The sequence below is a fragment of the Chanodichthys erythropterus genome, chromosome 8 (genome assembly GCF_024489055.1).
Source record: "Chanodichthys erythropterus isolate Z2021 chromosome 8, ASM2448905v1, whole genome shotgun sequence".
NCBI lineage: Eukaryota > Metazoa > Chordata > Actinopteri > Cypriniformes > Xenocyprididae > Chanodichthys > Chanodichthys erythropterus.
The window spans coordinates 17795715-17819660 of NC_090228.1; the positions used below are offsets into that span (position 1 = coordinate 17795715).

Sequence of the window (23946 nt, forward strand, 5' to 3'; positions counted from 1 at the left end):
TTTCGAATTTGACAGATTTCTGCTTTATAGGCAAACCATGCTTCAGCCAAACTTTGAGCCTGGCTTAGGGGTTAAGAAGTGGTGTCATAGCGCATGGATTACTCCGTGCTCCGCGGAAAAGTGATGACCGTGAAATCTGTCCCTTTATCCCATCAGCTGCACAGCAAGCTGTAACTTCAGCATCTGAGTTGACATGCAAGAGCAGACAGCCTCCTCTCACTAACCGCTGGCCGCAGCATGTTTGACTGGTTCATATGCCGGGTCTATTTTGCCTTCCAGACTATTTACTAGCAAGCATCTGTAACAGCGTATCCAATGTTTTCTTTTCTCTGTCCACCAGGGGAGGATCCAGAGACTAGACGGATGCGTACAGTGAAGAACATCGCAGATCTGAGACAGAATCTTGAAGAAACCATGTCCAGTTTACGTGGGACGCAGATTAGCCACAGGTGAGTGTTAGTTCATCGGAATGCCCACAGAAAAAACATATCAGCAAAGTGTAATTTCTAGGCTAGCTAATGTTGGGGCTAGTTTTGCTGGTGGACAAGCAAAATATAAGTGGTAAAGCTGGTGGACCAGCATGGTCTTATTTGCAATAAGCCTTATCCATTAAGATATATATATCAGTTGAGTAAAACATCATAAAAAAGTAAGTTCATTAGTTCCAAAAAGTGACAGCTGCACTTTTAAAAAATTGGGTCTCTTTTGCCAATTTAATTTCCTTAAAGACAGAGCTCAGTTTGGCATTCACTAAGAGTGCAAACCCTCACTGTGCCAACATCTTTGTTAACAAAGATGCTCACCAATCTCATTGTGAAATGAAAAATGCACTCTATTTTTGCTGAGTTAATCATTTATTAAAACCATATTGCCTGTAAGACCCAAATTCCCAAACACTCAATTACTGAAGAAAATACGTAAGCGTAACCACATTTGTCCGGCTCTGGGATGGCCTATTTCTGCACCTCTCTCTTTATCTCACTCACAATGTGAACGTAATTTCACAGGAAAGTGGTTCAGAGGCAGCTCTCTGACATGACAGATGGTGTTGGCCCTCTCTCTCTCTTTCCCTCATGGGGAGCATCTTCTTTGGAAATCAATGCTTGGCCTTTTTGTTTTTTTCACAGCACATTGCTTCTGAAAGGAGCCAAAAAGGTGTTAGACATTTCCTCACACTGCCTCACCGTAAAGCTAAAAGAGCCCATGAATCAAAAAACTCCAACCTTTCTTTGTATGGAGTTCATAATGGTCAGATATATATGATGTTGACACAAGGCCATTAGGCTGTGCTCGCAATGAATGAAGATAAGGAAATACTATTAATCACTGCGACAAACTAAGAGTATATCAGTACAATACATTTTTTTAACATACAACAGAATTGCATAGATGGAAAGAAGATAGCATTTCAGCCAGGAATCTTTTAACTGTAGGAAAGAGCTCCATTTTCTCTATTGTTACATTGCTCGGTTTTCAGGAATTTGACCTGTGGTTTTCTAAAATATTGACCCACTATCTGGATTCCATCATACATCACACAGGAGCTTTAAATTGACTTCCATTCATCTCCAAACATACAGTACCATGTGATTGGTATACAGTCTGGAAGAGTATAGAGTACACATGTTCTTTCAAAATCATCTGCACACACATATTCGCTGCAGTGCTGGGAACGCCACAAAGCTCTATTGATCTGAACCTATGTTTGTGTTTGGAAGGTTCTCAGAACTTAAATATTGTATTGATTGATGTTGAAAAAAAAATCCTCAGTATATGAGTTTGAGATCTTCAAGATCTTCAAGGTCTATACAGCATCTCAAAGAAAATGAAAATCCTTGAAGATTTGAAGTCAAGAATCTTATGGGAATACTCATTATAAATATTACACAAGATACTATATAGGAAAATTAAGTCATATAAATAGATGTAAATTAAATTTAAATTTGGTATCACTGTATGATTATAGTCAGTAGTCATTTTATAATGAGGTTCAAAAACTCATTAAACAATGGATCCAAAAATCAGTTTGCACTAGAAAATAATTGTATTTTATTATTATTTTGTCTAATTAAATAATTGATAAAAAAAAATGTTATTTTTATTATTGTTTAAGATTGTGTTATTTTTTTTTTTTATTGCATCATCAAATAGTCATCAGTAGTGTACTGGAAATAGTGCAGATTCTTAAATTTTTATTATTTATTGTACCATGTAACTTTGGCTAAAATAGTATATTTTTTATTTATTTCCAGTTTCAAAAGAAAAAAAAAATAGATTTTCATTATAGTATCAGACTTTTGGACACCGACTGTGTACATAATGCAATGCAATAATATAAAAATGCTGAAATCAATCAGTGTTTACCTAAAATTCACTAAAATATGTGCATTAAGATTTCAGAACAGCTCCTGTTAATTGGCAAGCATGCATGACTATACTTCCTGATCTTAGAGAATGTTGAAATAAGCTCTAGCTCTTTTCTCACTGATAGCTGTTATAATTGTGTTCCCTTTTTATCAGGCCATTTGATTTCTGGTCGCTCGTTCAAGGCATAGCAGGAGAGGACAGCAGACTCAGAATAATGCTGCAGTCTTACCCTTTCCCAGTAGTGGCAGCATGTTGCTAAGAGACGGGGGGTTGTCGAGAAGACGAGACATTGGGAATATATATAGAGGAACTGTCAGCTGTCATGAGAAGTGACATCAGAGAGGGAGATAAATGCTGGTGACTTGGCCAGAAGGTGATTCGGGGAGATCAATAGATTAGACAGAGCAGCCTGCTGAAATGTGCTGCATCCAGTGACGTTTACTAACTTGAGATTCATGATTTATGTTCTTAGCGAGCCATAAACCTCAGCTCATACACTTCCTTTGTAGACAAAATGGAAAGTCATTGTTTCTTAGTTGGTCTGGGTTCTTTGTTCAACACTATTGGGAGTAGTATGTGTACCGTACTGCAGGGATGCTCACAGTTCAGCAGACACTTTTAGAAAATTCTGGGTGTCCAGAGGGCAGTGCATAAAATGACTTTAAAATGACCAAAAACCCTGTCAATACACACTTGTTAGTGATAATGGTATTTCCATATTCGTATGTTTTGCTTCTTGATTATGGGAACACTTAATAATAAAATTTAACTAATTAAAGGTGGGGTAAGTGACATATCAAAAACGCTGTTGGACATTGTTGATCTTTGAAATAAACCCAGACAAACACACCCCTCTCTTTATTGCTCCGCCTCCAAAAGTCATCCTCCATTCCTAACCACCCTGCTCAAAGTCGGTCTCGAACCCGCTCACTGAGTGCACTAACAGTGACGCTAAACACCGCATTCTCTAGCGGTCGTCAGGTTTACCTGCATATCTCTTACTAGCTGGCCTCTGTTACACACGCAATGTGAGAGTGGGTGGCTGTGTATCACAGCTGACACGCAACAAAATAATGCTTTACGAAAAATAAAGCAGGTGATGAACGGATGACAAGGATGCACATAAAATGAATGTACAGTACACAATAGTAAATACAAACAATAGTTTGTTATTAATCGCCAATAGTACAGCAGCTCCAGACAATCAATGGCCGTGTTTCCATTACCCTTTAAATTTTAATGTTTATGCGTGGTTATTGAAAAAACAAAAAAAACTTAAGTCACTGAAATAAGGCCAAAAAAAGTACATTAAATCTGTGTTCACAAGACTTCTGGGTATTGGAGGTTGTAGACTAGAGTTTTTGCTTCAGAATTATGTCAAAATTATGCTGCCTACTCCTTCATATAAAACAATATATTGATTTAGTTTTTGTAAGACACTTTTTGTCAAGAAACACAGTATGCGTGGAGGCGTGAATCATCATGAATAATGGGCCATTTACACCTGAGAAGACAAAATAATCACATAATAATGACCTGAAATGACTTGCATATTAATGAGGCCTTTCAGTCAGGTAGGCTGTGAAAAAAACCCTCTGTAATAATGTCTCAGCTCATCATAAACAGCAATACTGTGAAATATTATTACAATTTAAAATAATGGTATTCTATTATATTCTTTAAAATATAATATATTTCTGTGATGCAAAGTGTCTGAACAATTATGGCATTTCATATAGGCTTTTAGCTTAAAAGCATGCACATTTGGAGAAATATTTATGGATTCTTATATATTTATGTCAATTTTCTATACTGAGAAGTAATATTTATTGTCATCACTATGAGTGCTGGATACTGTGTTTTCAATTCATACTTGCAGCCGGAGGGCGCTCTTTACACCTTTAGGCCACAAATTCATATAAAGAAGAAAAGGAACTAGGAACTAACAGCATGTCTTCTAGAGATCGCTAACCATGGCTTTAACATCCAAATAAACACTTTTCAAGACAATAAATACACGATTGAGATGATGTATACATGTATTGCTTCTGAATTTGCCTCTGAATAGCTCCGTGGGCGTGGCCGCATTAGTGGGTAATGAGCTGAATCTCGGACTTCGGACATGGCTCTCTTTTCATACAGATTACATAAACACAGAATGTTTGTTTTCGATTTGACTTGCACGATTTAAAACATGACATTTCAACATTTCTTTAGACATAAGTGTCATTTTTTTGTCATTAGTATTCACTAAGTTACACTTCATTTTCTGAGAACTATCAGATTGGAGTTCGTTCAGAGGGAGAGGAGAGATCACGCATCGTGTTAGTTTTCTTTATTTTACAAAAAGCACAACATTGTGTTTTTACTCTGAGTGTACACAAATAAAAGAAGACATTCTTTAGTTTCAATTGATATATATCTTACGGAGTATTTTAAGTCTGTTTTGCTGCAATGTGAAAAAACCCTGCAAAACGCGCCGGCACGTTTTCGGACCTCAGGGAGTTAAACTCATAAAAGACAAAACAAAAGACTTGAATTTATCAAGACCTCGAAGCAGATAGGAGGGAGAAACAACCAGAAACACCTCATATTTGGCCGTTCCCAAGTATAAGGGGCTATCCTTGCCATAAATGCTTGGATAACACGCCTACATCTCCTTTGATTAAAAATAATGGCTAGCGCAGTGGCTGGGATATACGTAAACCTACCAACATCTGTTGCCATGATTTTTGGAATGACTTATCACGAGAGGAAAAAAAGACGTTTTAGTCGCATTACATCGGTTAATGGAAACGCCATCATTTTGCAATAGGTTTTATCGATATTTAGAAAATATTGCAACATTTTTGCGCAAATCTGTAATGGAAATGAAGCTAATGACACTTAAACCCAGTGTTACTCACGTGTGGAGTGGAGTCAAAGCAACCTCCGCGCCTGTTTTAAGGTCTTCCTGCTTAGCTCTCTCCACATGAACTAACAATAGTATATTTATGATTAAATACTGCCCTACCGGAGATAAATAAATGCTGTAAAAATGTTAAGCTCATAATATCTAATGCATTAATTCAATTTAAACCTTATTGCAAAGTACCAAAGTAATTAAAAAAAGGAAATATGAACTGCAAAACTTGAAGTATCCCTGCCCTCCTGCATAAATCCATCTAATCCATTTCTGTCAGTACTATCCAGTCAAGGCCTTCTATTGTTTTTTGCTTGTGTATTTGTATGCTTCTCATTTTTATTTGTCTTGTCCACATATTTTTTACAAAACAACTCTAACCTCATGTGTTCAGACTGTGAAATTCAATATTACTGTTCAAATATGTATGTGTTTGTGTCCTATCTATACAAAACAACCGGTCAGCCATGCGTGTGACCATAACTGGCTTGGTAACTGCTGCTGAGTCACAACTCTCTGGTGTATTTCATAACAAGAGCATCCACACACAAACAGAACATGCTTTAATAGACACTCTTATAATGCTGGTGGCCACCCTTTCAAATATACCACAGCACAACAGAATAACAATAGGCGGGAAGCTGTTTCTGTAAATGAGACCCTTGGATTGTTCAATACAAATCAATACATGTATTTTTGGTCTATTACTACTGTAGCATGTTTTTTCACAGTGCATTAAAGTGCATCTTTTTCATCGGATGTTGTTAACCAGCTTACATGCTGGCTAACCACTAATGAGATTCGTTCTGAATGGACTTTGATGGTGTGGATATTAATATGCCGGTGCTGTAGTCATGACAACATCGCCTTGGTGCTGATGACTTATTTGTTAAGTGACACTCATTTTTGACCCCCTGCTGTTGTCCCCTCATGCAAATAACTGACTGTAATATTATTGGCTATATGCTTGTAGAGATTGTTTAAACAAGCTATTACATATTCATGAATTTGTATATTTAATGATGAATATTTAAGTGTATTCTAAGAAAATGTACCCTAGAAATTGAAAATATGTCTGTAATGTGATTGTCTCACCACTAGAGAGAGCTGTTGCAGGACAGTCTTCTTGTATGATGGGTGTGTCATTATAGACATCTGCATTTGAGCATCTGTCCATATGCTGTTTTCTCACACGTTCCCGCATCAGCAAGCTTGTGAACGTGTGGAGACACCTATACACACATCAGTTCACACATTTATATTCACACAATCAAAGACATTGATGGAGCACTTAACAAAGGTCAGGGGGTCAGACTGAAGTTGTGCTCACACTAACATGCTTGTTGATGGGCTGCTGCTAGTTGAAGTGGATTATACATGACACGATGAGAATAGCTTCCATTTTATGGAGAGCAGCAATCAAACACAGCCACATTGGCAATCTTTCTGCTTCAGCTGGGTCCTTCACACCATGCTGAACACTCGCAAACCTACAGATAGAAGACCTGCTGTGGGGAGAGACTCTGTCTAATAGAAAAAGTACCATGGTGATTATAGTTTTAAATGTAGGTTTTTTTTTTTTTGTCTTTCCTGACAGTTTGGTTTATATATACTGTAGTTTTTTTGTGTCTTTTTAGCATCTATCTATCTATCTATCTATCTATCTATCTATCTATCTATCTATCTATCTATCTATCTATCTATCTATCTATCTATCTATCTATCTATCTATCTATCTATCTATCTATCTATCTATCTATCTATCTATCTATCTATCTATCATCTATCTATCTATCTATCTATCTGTCTGTCTGTCTGTCTGTCTGTCTGTCTGTCTGTCTGTCTGTCTGTCTGTCTGTCTGTCTGTCTGTCTATCTATCTATCTGTCTGTCTGTCTGTCTGTCAAGATCCATTAATGTACTAAAAACATATTGAAATCAGTTCATGTGAGTACAGTGGTTCAATATTAATATTATAAAGCGACAGGAATATTTTTGGTGTACCAAAAAAAAAAAAAAAATAACGACTTATTTACTGATGGCCGATTACAAAACACTGCTTCAGGAAGCTTCAGAGCATAAATGAATCAGCATATCGAATCATGATTCAGAACGCGTGTCAAACTGCCAACGGCTGAAATCACGTGACTTTGGCGCTCTGAACAGCAGATTCGATACACTGATTCATTTATGATCCAATGCTTCCTGAAGCAGTGTTTTGAAATCAGCCATCACTTTATAAGTCGTTATTTTGTTTTTTTGCGCACCAAAAACATTCTCAACATATTAATAAAAACATTAATATTGAGCCACTGTACTCACATGAACTGATTTAACCCTCTATTGTACGGTGTTGTCTCCAGGCAACATGGTCTATTTTAGTTTGTTTTTAATAAAATTGATTGATCAAATGTATCTCAGGACAGAATTACTCAAATACTAATCAATAAAAGTGAAAAAAAGAACATAACATGACCAACAGGGGTCCATTTTGTGTCCTTTTTCAGCACATGTGCACATCACATGACTCCATATTTTCTCAAATAAAAAGGGCTTTTTTCACTTGTTTGTATCCATTTAATCACCCACAAAAAATATGAGTGACCTTTATTGGCAAGTAAAGAACATTATATATCATCAAATGTTTTAAAGAAAATAACAAAAAACTGTGTGTTGCCTCAAGGCAACATTGTACCATAACGGAATCGCATAAGGCCATATAGGCATAATGGGTTTGAATGCAAACGTATTGTATTTGTAAGGAAAAGAGTTAGAATTATCTAAATATATTTGCATTTTCACATGATTTTGTAACGCATTTATAAGAATACTATTCACATACTATATTTGCATATGTTATGATCTGCACATTCTCTATAGCAGTTCAGAAAGGTATAAAACACAGGTAGCACTGTCAGTTGATGAGGGTGATGATGAAATTATCAATAAATAATAACAATTGTTTTCGTTTTTTGAACTTTCTATTCATCAAAGAATACAGAGAAAGCATAGTTTCCACAAAAACAACTGTTTTCAACATCGATAATATTAAGAAATGCTTCTTGAGAACAAAATCAGTATTTTATACTGATTTCTGAAGGATCGTGTGGCACTGAAGACTGGAGTAATGCCATTACATGAATAAATTGTATTTTATAATATAATCAAATAGTAAACTTCTCTTTTAAATCAGAATATTATTTCACAATTTTGTTTTTTACTGTATTTTTGATCGAATAAATTGGGTGGGGTGAGCATAAGAGACTTCTTTTAAAAACATTAAACTATTTTACCAACCCTAATCATTTGAAATTGAGTGTAAATTGAAATCTGCCATCTTTTTCATGCGCCCAATTGTTTTGGAGTAAATCATCTCAGTTGTCAAACAAGTTTGTGTATTCATCATAAGTCTCAGCCAGTTTGAAAGTTTTTTGCACCATGCGAAAGACAGGTAGATATTTTAAACTCTAAACTTTATTTTAGAAACAGTACTGCATTGCAGGGTCCTCAAACTGTCAAGCAAACTCCTCACCTTGGCACAGGTGTTGGATTTAAATGGCAAGTCAGCTGTTTCAGAAGCAGGATATTGATCTTATTACCCAAATCCGTCTGCAGTCCCCAAAATCTAATCTCCTTCTCTTCCTCTTACTTTTTCTTTGTAGTACCCTTGAGACAACATTCGACACCACTGTAACTACAGAAGTGAACGGTCGTGGCCTCCCCGCCCTCTCGAGCCGCTCTTCCCCCATGTCTTGGCGTCTCGGCCAAGGGTCGACTCCTCGTCTTCAGGCCGGCGATGCTCCTAGCTACGCCCCGCCCAGATCCAGCGCTGGCACCACTGGTCGCTATGGTGACCCATCGAGGTTGTTATACACTGCCCCCCTGAGGAGAGCGGCGGCCTCAGGGGTTCGAGGGTCAGAGCCAGGGGAGAAAGGTGGGGTTTCTGAGGTGGGGCCTGAGGTGGACGTGACCGGATACGGGAGCGATGGTGACATACTAGCCAAGAATGTACATGCAGATGATATCAGTGGGTAAGAAAATACGAAATTAGAAACCATATTGGATAACAAACCATGAAGAAACAGTCATTTTGTTGTTGTTGGTTTTGGTTTTGTTGTTGGTTCTCTCTCAGCAAGGATGAATTAAATTGATCAAAAGTGACAGTAAATACATTTATAATGTTACAAAAATATTTAAAATTTTTAAATAAATGCTGTTCTTTCAATTCATCAAAAGCATTACAGTTTACATAAAAATATTATTTTTGTTTTTAAGATTGTTTTTTTTCTACATACATAATCTAAACAATGGTATTCTCATAGTTTAAGCAGGTCAGTCAAACTATCGATTACTTTTTCAGTGTTCATAAAGAAAAGGCTGTTTGAAAAAAATGGTGATCGATTTATAAGATTTATGTGCATTCCATCAAAGCAGAGAGGCAGTATAGCTGTTTCACAATATCCTTATGTGGGTGAGAAACACTCATACACTATCACATGCCTCTGTTTGGAGGAATAGCTCAGGGTCACGTATACATCACTGTGTGATGCACTATTGCTTCTGCCCTTGCTGTCTCTATGCTGATGAATACACGGAGAGAGAAAAATAACACTAGAAATGAAGTCTATAAAAGACTGACTCACATGGGAACCATACCTGAAGAAACTCACATGAAAGTGATGGATTTGAGGATACTAAACACAATAAAGCTCCTGCAGTCAATTAGTTGAAGTATTACACTATTTATCGGAACGTTCATGTTTTTTGTACTCTCTAATCCATGGCATGTTTATAGTTCCCTGATTCTCACCAAAGAGCATTACACACTGTAAATTAAAAAAGATGGTCACATATGTGCACAATGCATTGCTATTGTTTATATACTGTTATAATATTTATTAATATTTTAAAGGTGCCCTAGATTCAAAAATTGAATTTACCTCAGCATAGTTAAATAACAAGAGTTCAGTACATGGAAATGACATATAGTGAGTCTCAAACTCCATTGTTTCTTCCTTCTTATATAAATCTCATTTGTCAGTCTGTATAATTCATAAACACAACTTCATTCTTTATAAATCTCTCCAACAGTGTAGCATTAGCCGTTAGCCACGGAGCATAGCCTCAAACCCATTCAGAATCAAATGTAAACATCCAAATAAACGCTGTACTTACGCGATTAGACATGCTGCATGACGAACACTTTGTAAAGATCCATTTTGAGGGTTATATTAGCTGTGTGAACTTTTTTTTATGTTGTTTAAGGCAAGCGCGAGCTCTTGGGGTGGGATCACCAGATTTAAAGGGCCACAGACCCTGAATCGGCTCATTTCTAATTATGCCCCAAAATAGGCAGTTAAAAAAATTAATTTAAAAAAATATATGGGTTATTTTGAGCTGAAACTTCAGACACATTCAGGGGACACCTTAAACTTATATTACATCTTGTAAAAAAAAGTTCTAGGGCACCTTTAAATAATTTTCCTTTTTTGTATTATTTATTTTTAAATTTTTGTAATTTTATCATGTGATTTTTTTTTTATCTTACATTTTTTATTTATATTTTATTTTGACACAAAGAAAATTATTCTTCTGTTTTTGTTTTTAATATTTTTTAATATATATTTAAAAGGTTTTGCTGTAATAAAAAGGAATAGTTTATCCTAAAATTAAATTTCTGTAAATAAATTACATTTATTATTATATTCTATAGAACAAAAAAGGAGAAATTTTCCAAATAATGAAAACCAAATGTCAAGCATCCTTCAAGTTTCAGAAAGGACAAAAAAAAAGTAGTTCATACAGCTCATGCACTGTATTCAAAGTCTTCTGAGATCAAATTGCAACTTTGTGTGAGAAACAGACTGAAATTTAAATCATCAGTAACTGAAAATCCCTTTGTTGTAGCTTTCAAATATCATTTGTGCTTCTGCAAGAACCAACAGCATTTGCCAACACTGACAAACATTGTCAAAAAAGATGAGTAAATTATGAAAAATGAACCTCACCCCATGACAAAAGCTTAAAGATTATTTGTTGTTTAACAATTAAGGTATCACACAGACGGAGGTCTCTACTCTCGGAATGTCGACCTTTACTCTCGAAATGTTGGTCGCCCACCTGAGATGATGCCAACTCGAGAGGTTGTTCAAAAAGGAGTCAAAGAGATGCAAGGGGAAGACAGGTAAGACTTCCTGTTATGAAACAAACAAATAACAAGATTTCACCAATAAATATATTTCATGATTGATTACAGGAAGTGTTTTAAATGTGTGCATTCACAATACTAGCAGTACTGTGTGATTCAGCAGGAGAGGTAGTAGATTTCCTCACATTTAAGGTCTCTGACAGGCTTTGAAACAGCCAAATGCTGATGGGCTGAGAGGAAAGCTCATTCAAGAAAGTCAGAAGTTCTGACAAGATTTAAATGAATGTGTGACACTTTCCGTAACTGTGGAATTTTGGCAAAAATGGAGTTCATTACATTGCTGGTCTCCTCCACCATGTCATTTGATAATAGGACCCATAATTTTTTTTAGCAGAAGCTCTAATCCGAGTGATTTATATGAATGTTATGCCATTTTGTGATGTCTAACTCTTTGAGGACATTAGCAGAGTTCAAATCAGGTGATGAATGAGATTCAGCGATTGACGGACCTGATATCACCTTTCTTTGATCAATGAGCTGCTTCCTGCCTTTGTCTGTGCTGGATGCGAGCAGATATTAATGACTGGGTGTGATTCTAACTGATGAGGTCTAGACGGTATCATAGTGGCCTGCCAATCACATCAAAACCGGCATCTTGTCTTCTGTTAAGCAGATCACCTGTTAACACTGTTCCCTTTTGGAGCTTATTTGGCCCAAAATCATAAAAAGTCGTATTATTATTAACGGTATTTACAAGTTGTTTAGGGTTGTACATGTAAAGTCGGAAATTAATTTTGAGAACTAAATGAAATAAAGGTGTGCTGAATAATATCTTGTCTTTGCTTGTTCCTAGTAGTATATACATTTTAAATGAGAAGCTCCAATGTAAAAATGTATTTATTTACAATAACCAGTATGGTCTGAGACTACAGTACCTTCTGCTTGTTTTGGAATTTTCTTGGCATTTGAGCTGTTTCCTTTCCTTGTCAAGTGTTTTTCAAAACCAAAAATTCAGTAAAATGGCACAGTCTTAAGCCTTAGGGATGCATTGTATTTTAGTCTTGCCCATGGTAACAGTCAGTTTGTCTGTGGATAAGGATCAGCTGTGCTGAAGGTCCCCAGACTGAACCTCGGTCCCCAGACTAATGAACCCTACCTGTCCAGAGGGGACGTGATTGAGAAAAACTGTCAGCTCAGAGCCCCTGCGTCTCTGGATTGGCAATGGGAAATTACTCTCTCTCTTTCTCTCCAATTCGTATAGCTTTCACTCTATAAGCAATTTATTTTAATAGCAGCTCACAAATTTGCATTGCTCTGAATATTTAGCAGTCAGTACCTGTGTGTATTATGGTTAGAATTTCACCGACCCCTGACTCCCTGACCAATTACTAGCTCTAATTGGGAAGATAAACATGATCCCTGTGCGCTTGTTCTCTGTGCGATGTGGTGTTATAGGGTGGAGAGAGCAGGAGGTTCCAGAGGGACTCATTACAGTTGCTGCTTAATGTCGTTCCAATCCGTTTCTGACTCTTCCTTGCAATCAAAAAAAAAGCCTTTACAGACTACAGCTAAACCCATCAATCTGATTTTGGCTAGAGAAATCTGAATAATGCTGTTAATTAATAAATAACTATGTGATAATATAAGCTGTTTTTAATATATAGTGTTGCTAAGGTTTATAGGTTAGGAATTGGAACAGACCCTTGAAGAGTTAGTTCACCCAAAAATGAAAATAATGTCATTTATTACTCACCCTCATGTCGTTCTACACCCGTAAGACCTTCGTTCATCTTCGGAACACAAATTAAGATATTTTAGTTGAAATCTGATGTCTCAGTGAGGCCTGCATTCACAGCAATGACATTTCCTCAATCAAGATCCAAAAAGGTACTAAAAACATCTTTAAAACAGTAGTTCTACCTTAATATTATAAAGTGACAAGAATATTTTTGTGCGCCAAAAAAACAATATAATGACTTTTCAACAATATAGCGATGGGCCGATTTCAAAACACTGCTTCGGAGCTTTGCGAATCGAATCAGTGATTCGGAGTGCCGAAGTCACGTGATTTCAGCAGTTTAGCCGTTTGATAGGAGATCCGAGTCACTGATTCGATTTGTAAGGCTCTGAAGCAGTGTTTTGAAATCGGCCCATCACTATATTGTTGAAAAGTCGTTATTTTGGTTATTTTTGCGCACAAAAAGCCACTTTATAATATTAAGATAGAACCACTGAACTCACATGAACTGATTCAAATATGTTTTTAGTACCTTTATGGATCTTGAGAGAGGAAATGTCATTGCTTTGAATGAAGGCCTCACTGAGCCATTGGATTTAATCAAAAATATCTTAATTTGTGTTCGAAGATGAATGAAGGCCTTATGGGTGTGGAACGACATGAGGTTGAGTAATAAATGACAGAAATTTCATTTTGGGGTGAACTAACTCTTTAATCATCTATTCTACTCTGTTCTATTCTATTCAATTATATTAGATTAGATTAGATTTAGATTATATTATTTTTGCATGCACAGACACAATTTGCAATTGTGCAGAAGATCAACAAGAATGAGCTGAAGAATGTGTCTCCATCCACATCCATCCATCATAAACATATTCCACATGGCTCCGGGGAGTTAATAAAGGCCTTCTGGAGTGAAGTGAAGCGAAAAAAATCCATATTTAACAAGTTATGAAGTAAAATATCTAGCTTCCACCAAACCGTCTTCCGTATTCAACTTATGGAGAGAAAAAAAAAAAAATGGAACTGACATCGCGTCAGTTAAGCTTTTTCCGTAACTTCAATAGGGAAGGCGAAGGACGTAGTGTATGTGTTTTGAACTGCGAGAGTTTTACACTATCTTCGTAAGTAGAATACAGAAGGCGGTTTGGCGGAAGCCTGATTCTACATATAGCCCTTTTGACCCTAAAGAGAGGACAAGCAACAGTGAGAGAGAATAAATATTTGTTGTGAGCCAGACTTGAACTAGTATTACCTACATGAGCATCAAGGCAACGGTTGAATTGTCGATATACGTACGCCACTGATGTTAGCAAGTAATATCATTGCTTCACATGCTGGAAGCTCACTAACTTTCATCTGTTTGAATAATAAAGCCAGTCAGTAGCGTGTTTGCATATTGGCAGTGTGTAGTAGCGTAATTGTGGCTGTCATATGCTTTGAGCGGCCATCTGTGTGTAGTACCTCAAAGAGTGTGACTGCTGAGATTTGGGCATTTAAACAAAGCTCACTCCCTCTCTCTCCTGCTGTGGCATGTAGCTCAGTTTGAATCCCTCAGGCTGGGGAAAATGAGATTATTTCAATCTGCTGTTGCCCTTTTAAAACCCTGACTGCTGAATAAGCAGCGAAGCAGCCCGGCCAACAGCAACACGTCTCCCGTACAATGGCAATAATTTTGCTTCGTAGAAATCCGGTCTGAAGTATAAAAGTGGGCTGCTGCTACTAAATCTCACAGTGTTGTTTTTAGTAATCCTGTAATAATATTCATTAAAAAAAGAGAAAATGCAGTGTTGACTTGCATGAAACGGGTCATTTTATTGTCATGAAGCCATTACAGGCTCGATGTTATAGGAATTTAGTGCTTGTCTGACAAAAAGTATATATGTATCATTTGTGGTGATGTCTGAAAATCAGTTGCCATGAGATTAATCCAATGGCTGCTAAAAGTCTTTGGCTATAAATACTCTCATCATGCAACATAGATGAGGCATGGCTAGCGGCAGCTCTGTGGTTGAGAAAGCAGGACCCGTACGACAGCGCGCAGACATGAATAAGTAAAACCCTTCACTTTCAGACTCAGAGAAAGAGGCTGGCTGCTTATGACAGCTTGCTCGGCATTTTTGTACTTGAAAGGAAAGCTTTGGGGATTGGTTTGTGTTTATTCGTGGGAAGGGAGTGAGAGCAAAGGGTTTGTGTCTGTTTGAAGGACTGATGCTAAAATGATCTGTGGTTTTGTTATTCTGTGGTAAACAGAGGGAGGATTTTGTAGTGATGTGATTTTACAGTCATTGACAAAGATTCCTATTAGACAGAAAAGATTTTGTGAGTGTTTCTGTTATTCCAAGCTGAATAAGATTCAGACTCCTGCACCTTCATTCATCACAGTAAAATGGAGTCTGGGATATCTTTCAGGTTATAGATGGTCATCTCATTTGGTGCAGGAAATTACTCACTAATTGAGATTCATTTGCCCACTTCATAAATTAATGAATATTCTTGCCCTGTTTCCCAAAGCTGCTTCTTTAACTCATTATTGATTCTTTACCACTAGATTAAAAAGACTAAAAAGATTAAAAAATCTCACAAACCACATCTTTGAACAAATGCCGAAAATTATCCATAATTGTCCATAAATGGTCATATATACAGTATAATTTTTTTCATGTTGTTTTAAAAAAATATATATATTGCAACAAAACTATCAGATGGTAGTTCAGTAACAGCTCAGATTCAGTGAGTCATTCCTAAGTTGATCTGATTCTTTTTGACTGATTCACTAGACAAAAGCATGTGAAAATACATGAATCGGACTGCATTGGTTCTGCTTTTAGTTGTCTTATGCACAAGATGCATTGGTCCCACTTTATATTATGTGGCCTTAACTACTATGTACTTACATTTAAATTAATCATTTGATACAATGCACTTATTGTGTACATACATGTTTTTACATTGTACTTATATTTTAAAAACACCTGCATGTAATTACATATGTAATTAATTTATGTAATTACATTGATAATTACACTGTTGACCCATCCCTTAACCCTTACCCCTACCCTTAAACCTACCCATACCACCAAAACCTTACCCATATCCCACCTCAATCGCAGCAAAAGTGTTTTGTATTCAATATGAACACACTAAGTACATTGTACTTATTTTCTGATGTAAGTACATAGTAGTTAAGGCCACTTAATATAAAGTGGGACTGATGCATTGTTTGTTTACCGTCTCCAGTAAAATGTAATTTATTTTGCTATTAAGCTGTAGATTAAGCTTGTTTTGATTCAAAAATTCATATGATGGGTTGGTAATATTTTCACCTTCAGAATCCAGCTGAAGACCAGTTTAGCTTAAAGAAGTGCTTGATAGATGCCTCTTTTTTTTTCAAAACATGAGACAAAAACATTATTTTTACTAGAAAAAAATATGCTTTTAAATTTATGAAAGTGATAAATTGCTGATTAAAAAGTTGATAGGTGCTTTTGATACCCTTTTTCCAGGAGTATGTTTGCCTAATTATTTGAAGTCTCCAGTAACACTCTGCAATATCCAACCATATCCTTCATGACTCCCAAATGTAAGACCCCCTGCCAGCCTTTTGGGTTGTGTTTCCTTCCTGCTGCATTCAAACTATCAATCAAAGTCCACCAAATCCACCATAATCTGACTCTAGACAGTTTAAGGTCAACCAACATGGTTTCTTTCCGTAATAATATTTTGTTTACTCTTGAGCATTTTCTGACTAATCCATCATTATTTGCAATATACAAAGTTTGTTGGTGTGTCTATGTAAATCTCCTCTATTCTAACTCCAGGGATGTTAAATAGTAACTAAACAGAGAAAGCTGCTCAGATACTGATTTTGTTGTTCAGCACTTTTAAGTTTTGAACTTCAGCCACAAGCATTTACAGAAGAGCAGAGTAATTATTGCATTTCCACCTGGGATAAACCCTGAAGAGTGCTGCCTCAGTATTTCACTATACCCTTTTGTCCTTTGTCTCTTTAATTCTAAGTTTCTGTAGGACTGTAAGGCCCCATTTGCACTAGTGCAGTGGTTCTCAAACTTTTTTCCCAGTGGGCCGCACAATGGTCCAAGTGCAAGTCTCACGGTCCGCATATAATTTACATATGTCACCAATGCAATCCAATCAGATTTAATGTTATGGTATTAGCAGATAATACTATTATTATACCAAGATGTTGCACACAATAGATAACAAATAAAAAAACTAACTTACTGACATTAGCTTTACAATAATAATCAGTAATGCTCAATGAACACACAAACTGTATATACATCACTTTCAGTTGCTATTTAATTCTATATGACGGTATGACTCTCTTCAACAGCATCGCAATAGTCACCAAACAATCACATAAATGCCTTAATAAGCAAATGTTACTCAGCTTTTTTAACAAGCAACACTGAGCGCACTGTAATTACAATCTCTGACAATATCAAGCATTCTGTCATGTCGCAATCCCTCGCGCATCATCGGATCCGTGAGCGCGCGCAGAGTTGGGCTCATCCAGCCGCGGGTGCGCTGATGCGGTTATTTTTACTGATTTAAAATACATTAAACAAACACATTGAATTCACAGTTCAGTCTTTTGAAATTGTAGGTTTTGCTTGTCAAGTACTTTACTACAGAGCAAACAGGAAGGCTGCCCATCTCGCTCATTAAAAGTAGTACACTGATTCTTCCATTCTTCTTACCTTTACTGCTGATGCTGCGACTCTTCTTGTTTGCATGTGTTCCTTCATTTTATCTTCCACATTTAGCTTTTCTCCTTTAATAACAAATTTGACCATTTTGAGGCTTAAATTTACAAAATTAATGGCTACTGTTTGAATTCTTCCTAAGCGCGCACTTGTGTTTCGTTAACTGAGTGATTGCGTCATTAGCCTACATTGCCTGATGTCTGAAAATAATAAATGCTCACCAAAATTATTTTATATGACAAATAAAGCATTATAGCTCATTTATATTTAGCTATTTAATTCACTTTAATTTAAATTTTAAAACAAAAATAAATTGTATGCTATTTATTATTATTATTATTATTGTGGTCGGCATATCGTGTGCATTTACATTTGTGACGGGCCGCAGGTTGAGAACCACTGCTCCACACCCATTCAAACGCTGCGTCGCGCGACTGTCCAATTACATCAAAAGTATATGCTCACTGGATGTCATGGCAACTGAATCACGGAGGAAAACTTTAAATATCTCGCCTTCGCTTTAATTTCGGACCATCTCCAAAAACACATGAAACACTAAACAAATGATTTTGACATCCGTTTATCAAAGTAGGAAATCCAGATTTTTAATCCCTTACACACAATTACTGCTGTTGAAATACGAAATGGAGGCGGGTCCGGATTGAATTCCCGGACTTTGAGAAGTGCTGCACTAGTGCATTTTCGTTTTAAAACGCATATCTTTTGCTACGGTTACACCTGTCATTTACACTACTCCGCCACATTTGACCCTCGAAAATGGAGACTTTCGAAAATGCTGCAGAGCCTTGATGATTTTTAACTCCAACCGTTGCCGTCTGTCAGTCGTATAATGCATGTCAATGGGAACTCCATCTATAAGAGTAAAAAAAAAACAAACATGCACAGACAAATCCAAATTAAACCCTGCGGCTCGTGACGACACATTGATGTCTTAATACATGAAATGATTGGTTTGTGCGAGAAACCTAAATCATTTTTTACCTCTAATACACCCCTATGTCCAACTGCCTTGAGCATCTGGTGTGTGAGGTCTGAATGCACTCTGACGGCAGAAGTGATCTCTCGCGTGTATATGTCAATGAGTGCGAGAGATCACATCCATCATCAGAGCGCGTTTTCAGACCCAGATGCACAAAGCAGTTGGACATAGTGGCTCTGACATGGCCATTTTTACCACTGTTAGAGGTTTCTGATGTGCTTTGTCCTGATCAATATAGGAGCATGGTTGAGCCATTACCACTTCATCTAAGCGAAAACATCTATGTTTTTCCTAGAACAAATGATAAAAGAATAAAGCCATTCTTCTTCAGATTGTAGACTGTCTGTGTTTTTGGGATTCATACTGACTTCTTCATGCAGCATCTCTTTAGATAATGAATTTAATAGAAATACTCTGCTAGTGACAAACACTGCTCAAAGTCAGTAAGTAATGGAGTATTAGGATTGATTATTGCCCTGGGGATGTAAACAGAAACACTGTCCGCATAAACAAACAAGAGGTTTCATTAGTGCCCAGACAGAATACCGGCCTACATTACTACATTATATAATGCCTAACTCAAGGGTTTTCAAACTTTTTGATGACAAAGTTCCTAAATATGAAGATCCTCTTGCAAAGGACTCACATCCTACAATATAAAGTCAGCTATATACTCATTTATGCTGTGTAAAAAAAAAAAAAAAAAAGAAAAAATAGTAGTGTGATATTAAAAATGTATGCTGTAGTAAAGTCAAAAGCAATTATCTATCTATCTATCTATCTATCTATCTATCTATCTATCTATCTATCTATCTATCTATCTATCTATCTATCTATCTATCTATCTATCTATCTATCTATCTATCTATCTATCTATCTATCTATCTATCTATCTATCTATCTATCTATCTATCTATCTATCTATCTATCTATCCTTTTTTGGTCCCCATGAGAAAAACAGCTTATAAACCATACTAACTATATACAACAATATATAGATTGTACAGTATAAAAATCATTTTGTCTATGGAAAATCCCCATAAAATATGGAAACTCAATGTGTATGTGTGTGTGTGTGTGAGTGTGTGTGTTGTGATCCTCATTTATGTTCATCATCTGTCGTTTCTACATATTTTATGTCATACAATCAAGAATGCATTTGACTGCCTCTGTGATTGTGGGTTTGTCTGTTTGAGAAACAGATCATCTACATCCCTCAGTGGTGCCAGTGTATTGATTTCCAGAAGTAAAGGGGTGTATCTGCAGCTCATGTCTGCGGATTTTGGTGGTGGCTGGTTGTCGGTTTCCTCTGCAATGCAGAAGTCAAACACTTTTTTTTTTTCTTTTTTTTCACTCAAGCCAAAGGAGTGACGTTTGTCTGTCCCTGATTTCATAAGAGATGGCATTGTCATACTCTGCCTCCACAAGGTCATTTCATTCAAACTGATTTGATTAAGCTGTAAAAATATTACAGCTGAAGTACATTTCACTTTTTTTTTTACTTTGAATGATGCATCTTGTTAAGGCCACTATGCATTTAATTAATTTATAGATATGAGTCACATATTTCTAGTTTCCAAAGTATCAGCACATAAAGGTCATCGTGCATCATTTTCCTTGTGTTCCCTGGCATACAACTTCAAGTTTGACCCTGACTCTGACTTTGATTGGAGTCTGTGTCTTCTGGCAACGCCCCAGTTGGTTGAGGATGTCTGAAGCATTTCTCAGAGTGCATGATGGGCCCTGGGGAGGGGTGAGGTGTGGGGGGTGGGGTGGAGCTGTAAGAAGTGGCGAGATGTCTCTCTTTTCCCTCCAGCCCGTGTTTCGCAACCAAGCAGGTGGGTTGCATTCTTCCTCCATCTTCTTCCCCTTCTTTTTTTCCTATCTCCTTTGCTTTTTCTTCCTCCCCTGGAGCTACAGCATGACACAGGCAGCTTACAGAAATCCAGACAGCATCCATCGCAGGGCGGTGAGTTAGTGTTCACCCTTTCACCTGATTCGACAGCCATCAGTCACTGGTTTTGGGACATACTTTGGTATGTTGGTGACTCTAACAGGCTTGTCACTGTTTGGTTTAATTTAAGCTAAAGCTCTAGATATTAACTTTAGGATAATACAAAATACTTTGTTTTCATTATTAAGATTTACTGTTAAACTGGATTGTTCCTTATGTTGTACATTGTGTCTTTATATCAGTGTCAACATTCAAAGACCGCTAAATGTTCCCTTTGGGAACCATTGGATTGCAGATATTGTTTCTGTAAATGATTCTCTTTGCAATGAATGTCATAAAAAGAATTAACATGGTGTTGTGGCCTTAAGACTTTTTATGCTAATCTTTGAATTATTGAACTTTAGTGTTTGGGTTTAACTTGATTTATAGATGAAAATGAATGGCTAATGGCTACATGCTCTTAAAAGACTTCATTTGAATGGACTCGTTTGTTGGACTGTTATGCAACCATACAGACGATGGTTAATTTCCCCTGAAAATATGTTGCTTTGCCATAATTAAGCCACAGCACAAAATATATTTAACAGACCAATGGGCACAGCTAGTGATCAAGAAATTGATTTGTTTTGATACACGTTGGAACCAAAAAATGGCTTTATTGAGTGTTATTGTTTCATGGTTCTTTCAGCACTGAATATTGTATGAGAATATTAGTGTATGCTTGAATGGACGTTTGCACTGAACATCAAGTTAAAGCGAATGCCGGCACTCATACTGCGAGGCGTTTTAATTAAAAAAAATAATAATCCGAGATTGATATTCAACCAACCAAACACAGGTGCTAGAATCAAGAGTCAGAAACACATTTTATGTATACGTTTCAAGTGAAAGGCAAAAATTGCAGCCGTTTTGACTGGGATTGCTGTCATACATGGACCGGTGTCTAAGGACATGGTCCAGAGACAGCATGTCACTCTGGTCCGACTGTCAGTCACATCACAGATATGACAGCACAGAAAAGAATAAAATATTCAACCCATATGGGCAAGCTTCTAGGGCAGCTCTCTAGAGTCTTTATCCCACTAGCTGCATTAAGTCTGACTGCTTTTATAAAAACTATACTGAATCACAATGGAATCATGTTGTACAGCTCCAGTAAAGTATGCCATAATTTTGTAGTCTGCTGCTTCCTCCACAATTTAGTGCTTGAATACATTTAACTTGGACTGGCTTTTAGCAAGTAAAGAGACTTATATTATTATGTATACAGAGAGCAGCCTACAGTATGCGAAACGGGACAGTGAAGTAAAGCACAGGGCAAGGCTCGGAAAATCTGCTAAGTATCAACTAAGTCACAATTCATTTTAAATAAGAATGAGTGGAATGGACAACATGCGTGGCCCTTTTTAAAAAAGCAGTGGTTAAGCAAGAAGTGTTTGTCTCAGTGTATGCAGAGAATGTAACCATCCTAACTAACTAACCTGCCTAGTGTATATTGCCTATTCCAGAATCCACTACTGTCTGCATAGGGCATCACATTTCTCAAGAACAATGTACCACCCTAGATATTCACTGGCAGTCGCCTTAAGACTGTTCTGCTGGATTAACTGTGACAAATTTCAATCTAAAAAGCCAAACGAGGTAATTATTCACTAATTCAATTATTCACTAATAAGCATTAATTGACATTTTAGGTGGAATCACCTTGTGTTTTGGTGAACAATCATTATATTTAGCTGAATTTGCATAAGAAGATAGTATTTGTTCCTAAGTGAAGAAAAAGGTAATGCTTTTAAACTGTCAAATTGTTTAAATCTTACTTTAAAGCCATGTAATCTCAAACTGCACTAGAGGGAACTCATTCCCAGCTCATTTTGCTATCGACAATGTGCTTCAATATATAAAATTAGTCACATTTCATTTCTCATGGTCGGTTACTAGAAATATATATTTGAAATGGTGCCCATGTTAATTGTATTAATTCTCAAAACTAAGATATTGAGAATATAAAACATTGAAATCACAAAAAAACCCACCAACACCCAAAATTAGATCATGTATTTCCTGCTTGCAGCATACTGTGAAGTCACAAGAAGTGGACGTTTAGTCACCATTCTGGCTGTATAACAGTGACTGTGCTCTTTTTCTGCTGATGTCACTCTCTCAAAGCCGTGGGCACACTCAGCGGGGACATAGGTGTGTGGAAACAAGACTGTCAGGGTGACCTTAATCAGTGAGCCCTTGCCATAAAGTGTCCAGCTGGCAAAGGATGCCCAACTAAGATCGAGTACCACAGTTTCAGATGTTTACTATTGCATTGTGGGAGGGTAAATGCAAAGAAGAAGCCCTAGAAAGCTCTCAGGCAGGTAAGATTTCAGTAGAGTGCGTATTAGGGGAAATTGTCAACTGGCCTGGAATGGTGTTTGGTGGTTATTGATTTGTGTTGGTGGTCCACTTGCAGTGTTAAGCTTCATTTAACATTCGTCTGAACTCAGGACTACAAGCACATCATAGCACCAACAAGTCAATAAACTCTACCCAGGTGTTAAAGAATTAGCTGCTAATGTGCGTAAAGTCACTGGATACTGCAGCCATTTCACTCTTGAATAGTGCCATTTAATGTGTAGTTCAGACAGGCACAACCACTGTTGATGTTATTAATAGATTTTGATGTGTACCATGCTTGACATTACAGTTCCAGTTAATTGTATATCAATAGACTTTTCCTTTTTTCTATAAGTTCAATGACTAGAAGATGATTAGCATTTGGTGAAGGAGAAATATCTTTCATTAGTATGATTCTTGAGAAGTTGATGAGAAATAATTAATGGTATTTGTTTCAGTTGGATACTAATGGAGATGGATACCAGAATGCTCTCAAACTTTTTTGATCACAGAACTAAAATTAGATGAAATACACATTTTCCAATAAAAGTGCAAATTCTTCTTGTCATTTAATATTTAAAAAGTGTTCAATAAAATGTAAATGGTTGCTGAGCAGAAAACCGAACACCATCAAACTGGATACTTTCAAAAAAATGTTGCAAAAGTTTTAAATTAAGCAGAAGTGGTGGTGGCAACAGCAATATAATGAAAGTTTTTAAT

General features: G+C 36.7%; 1 protein-coding gene across 12 annotated transcripts in view; it reads left to right on the forward strand.

The window, feature by feature from the left end:
* Nucleotides 1-23946, forward strand: part of nav3 (neuron navigator 3) — a 171735-nt gene that overhangs the window by 107315 nt on the left and 40474 nt on the right. For all 12 annotated transcript variants that reach the window (XM_067392174.1, XM_067392175.1, XM_067392178.1 and 9 more), the window contains 3 exons: nucleotides 341-449; nucleotides 8931-9299; nucleotides 11321-11452. In XM_067392174.1, the coding sequence (XP_067248275.1) occupies nucleotides 341-449; nucleotides 8931-9299; nucleotides 11321-11452 (610 nt within the window). The remainder of the gene's footprint in view (nucleotides 1-340; nucleotides 450-8930; nucleotides 9300-11320; nucleotides 11453-23946) is intronic.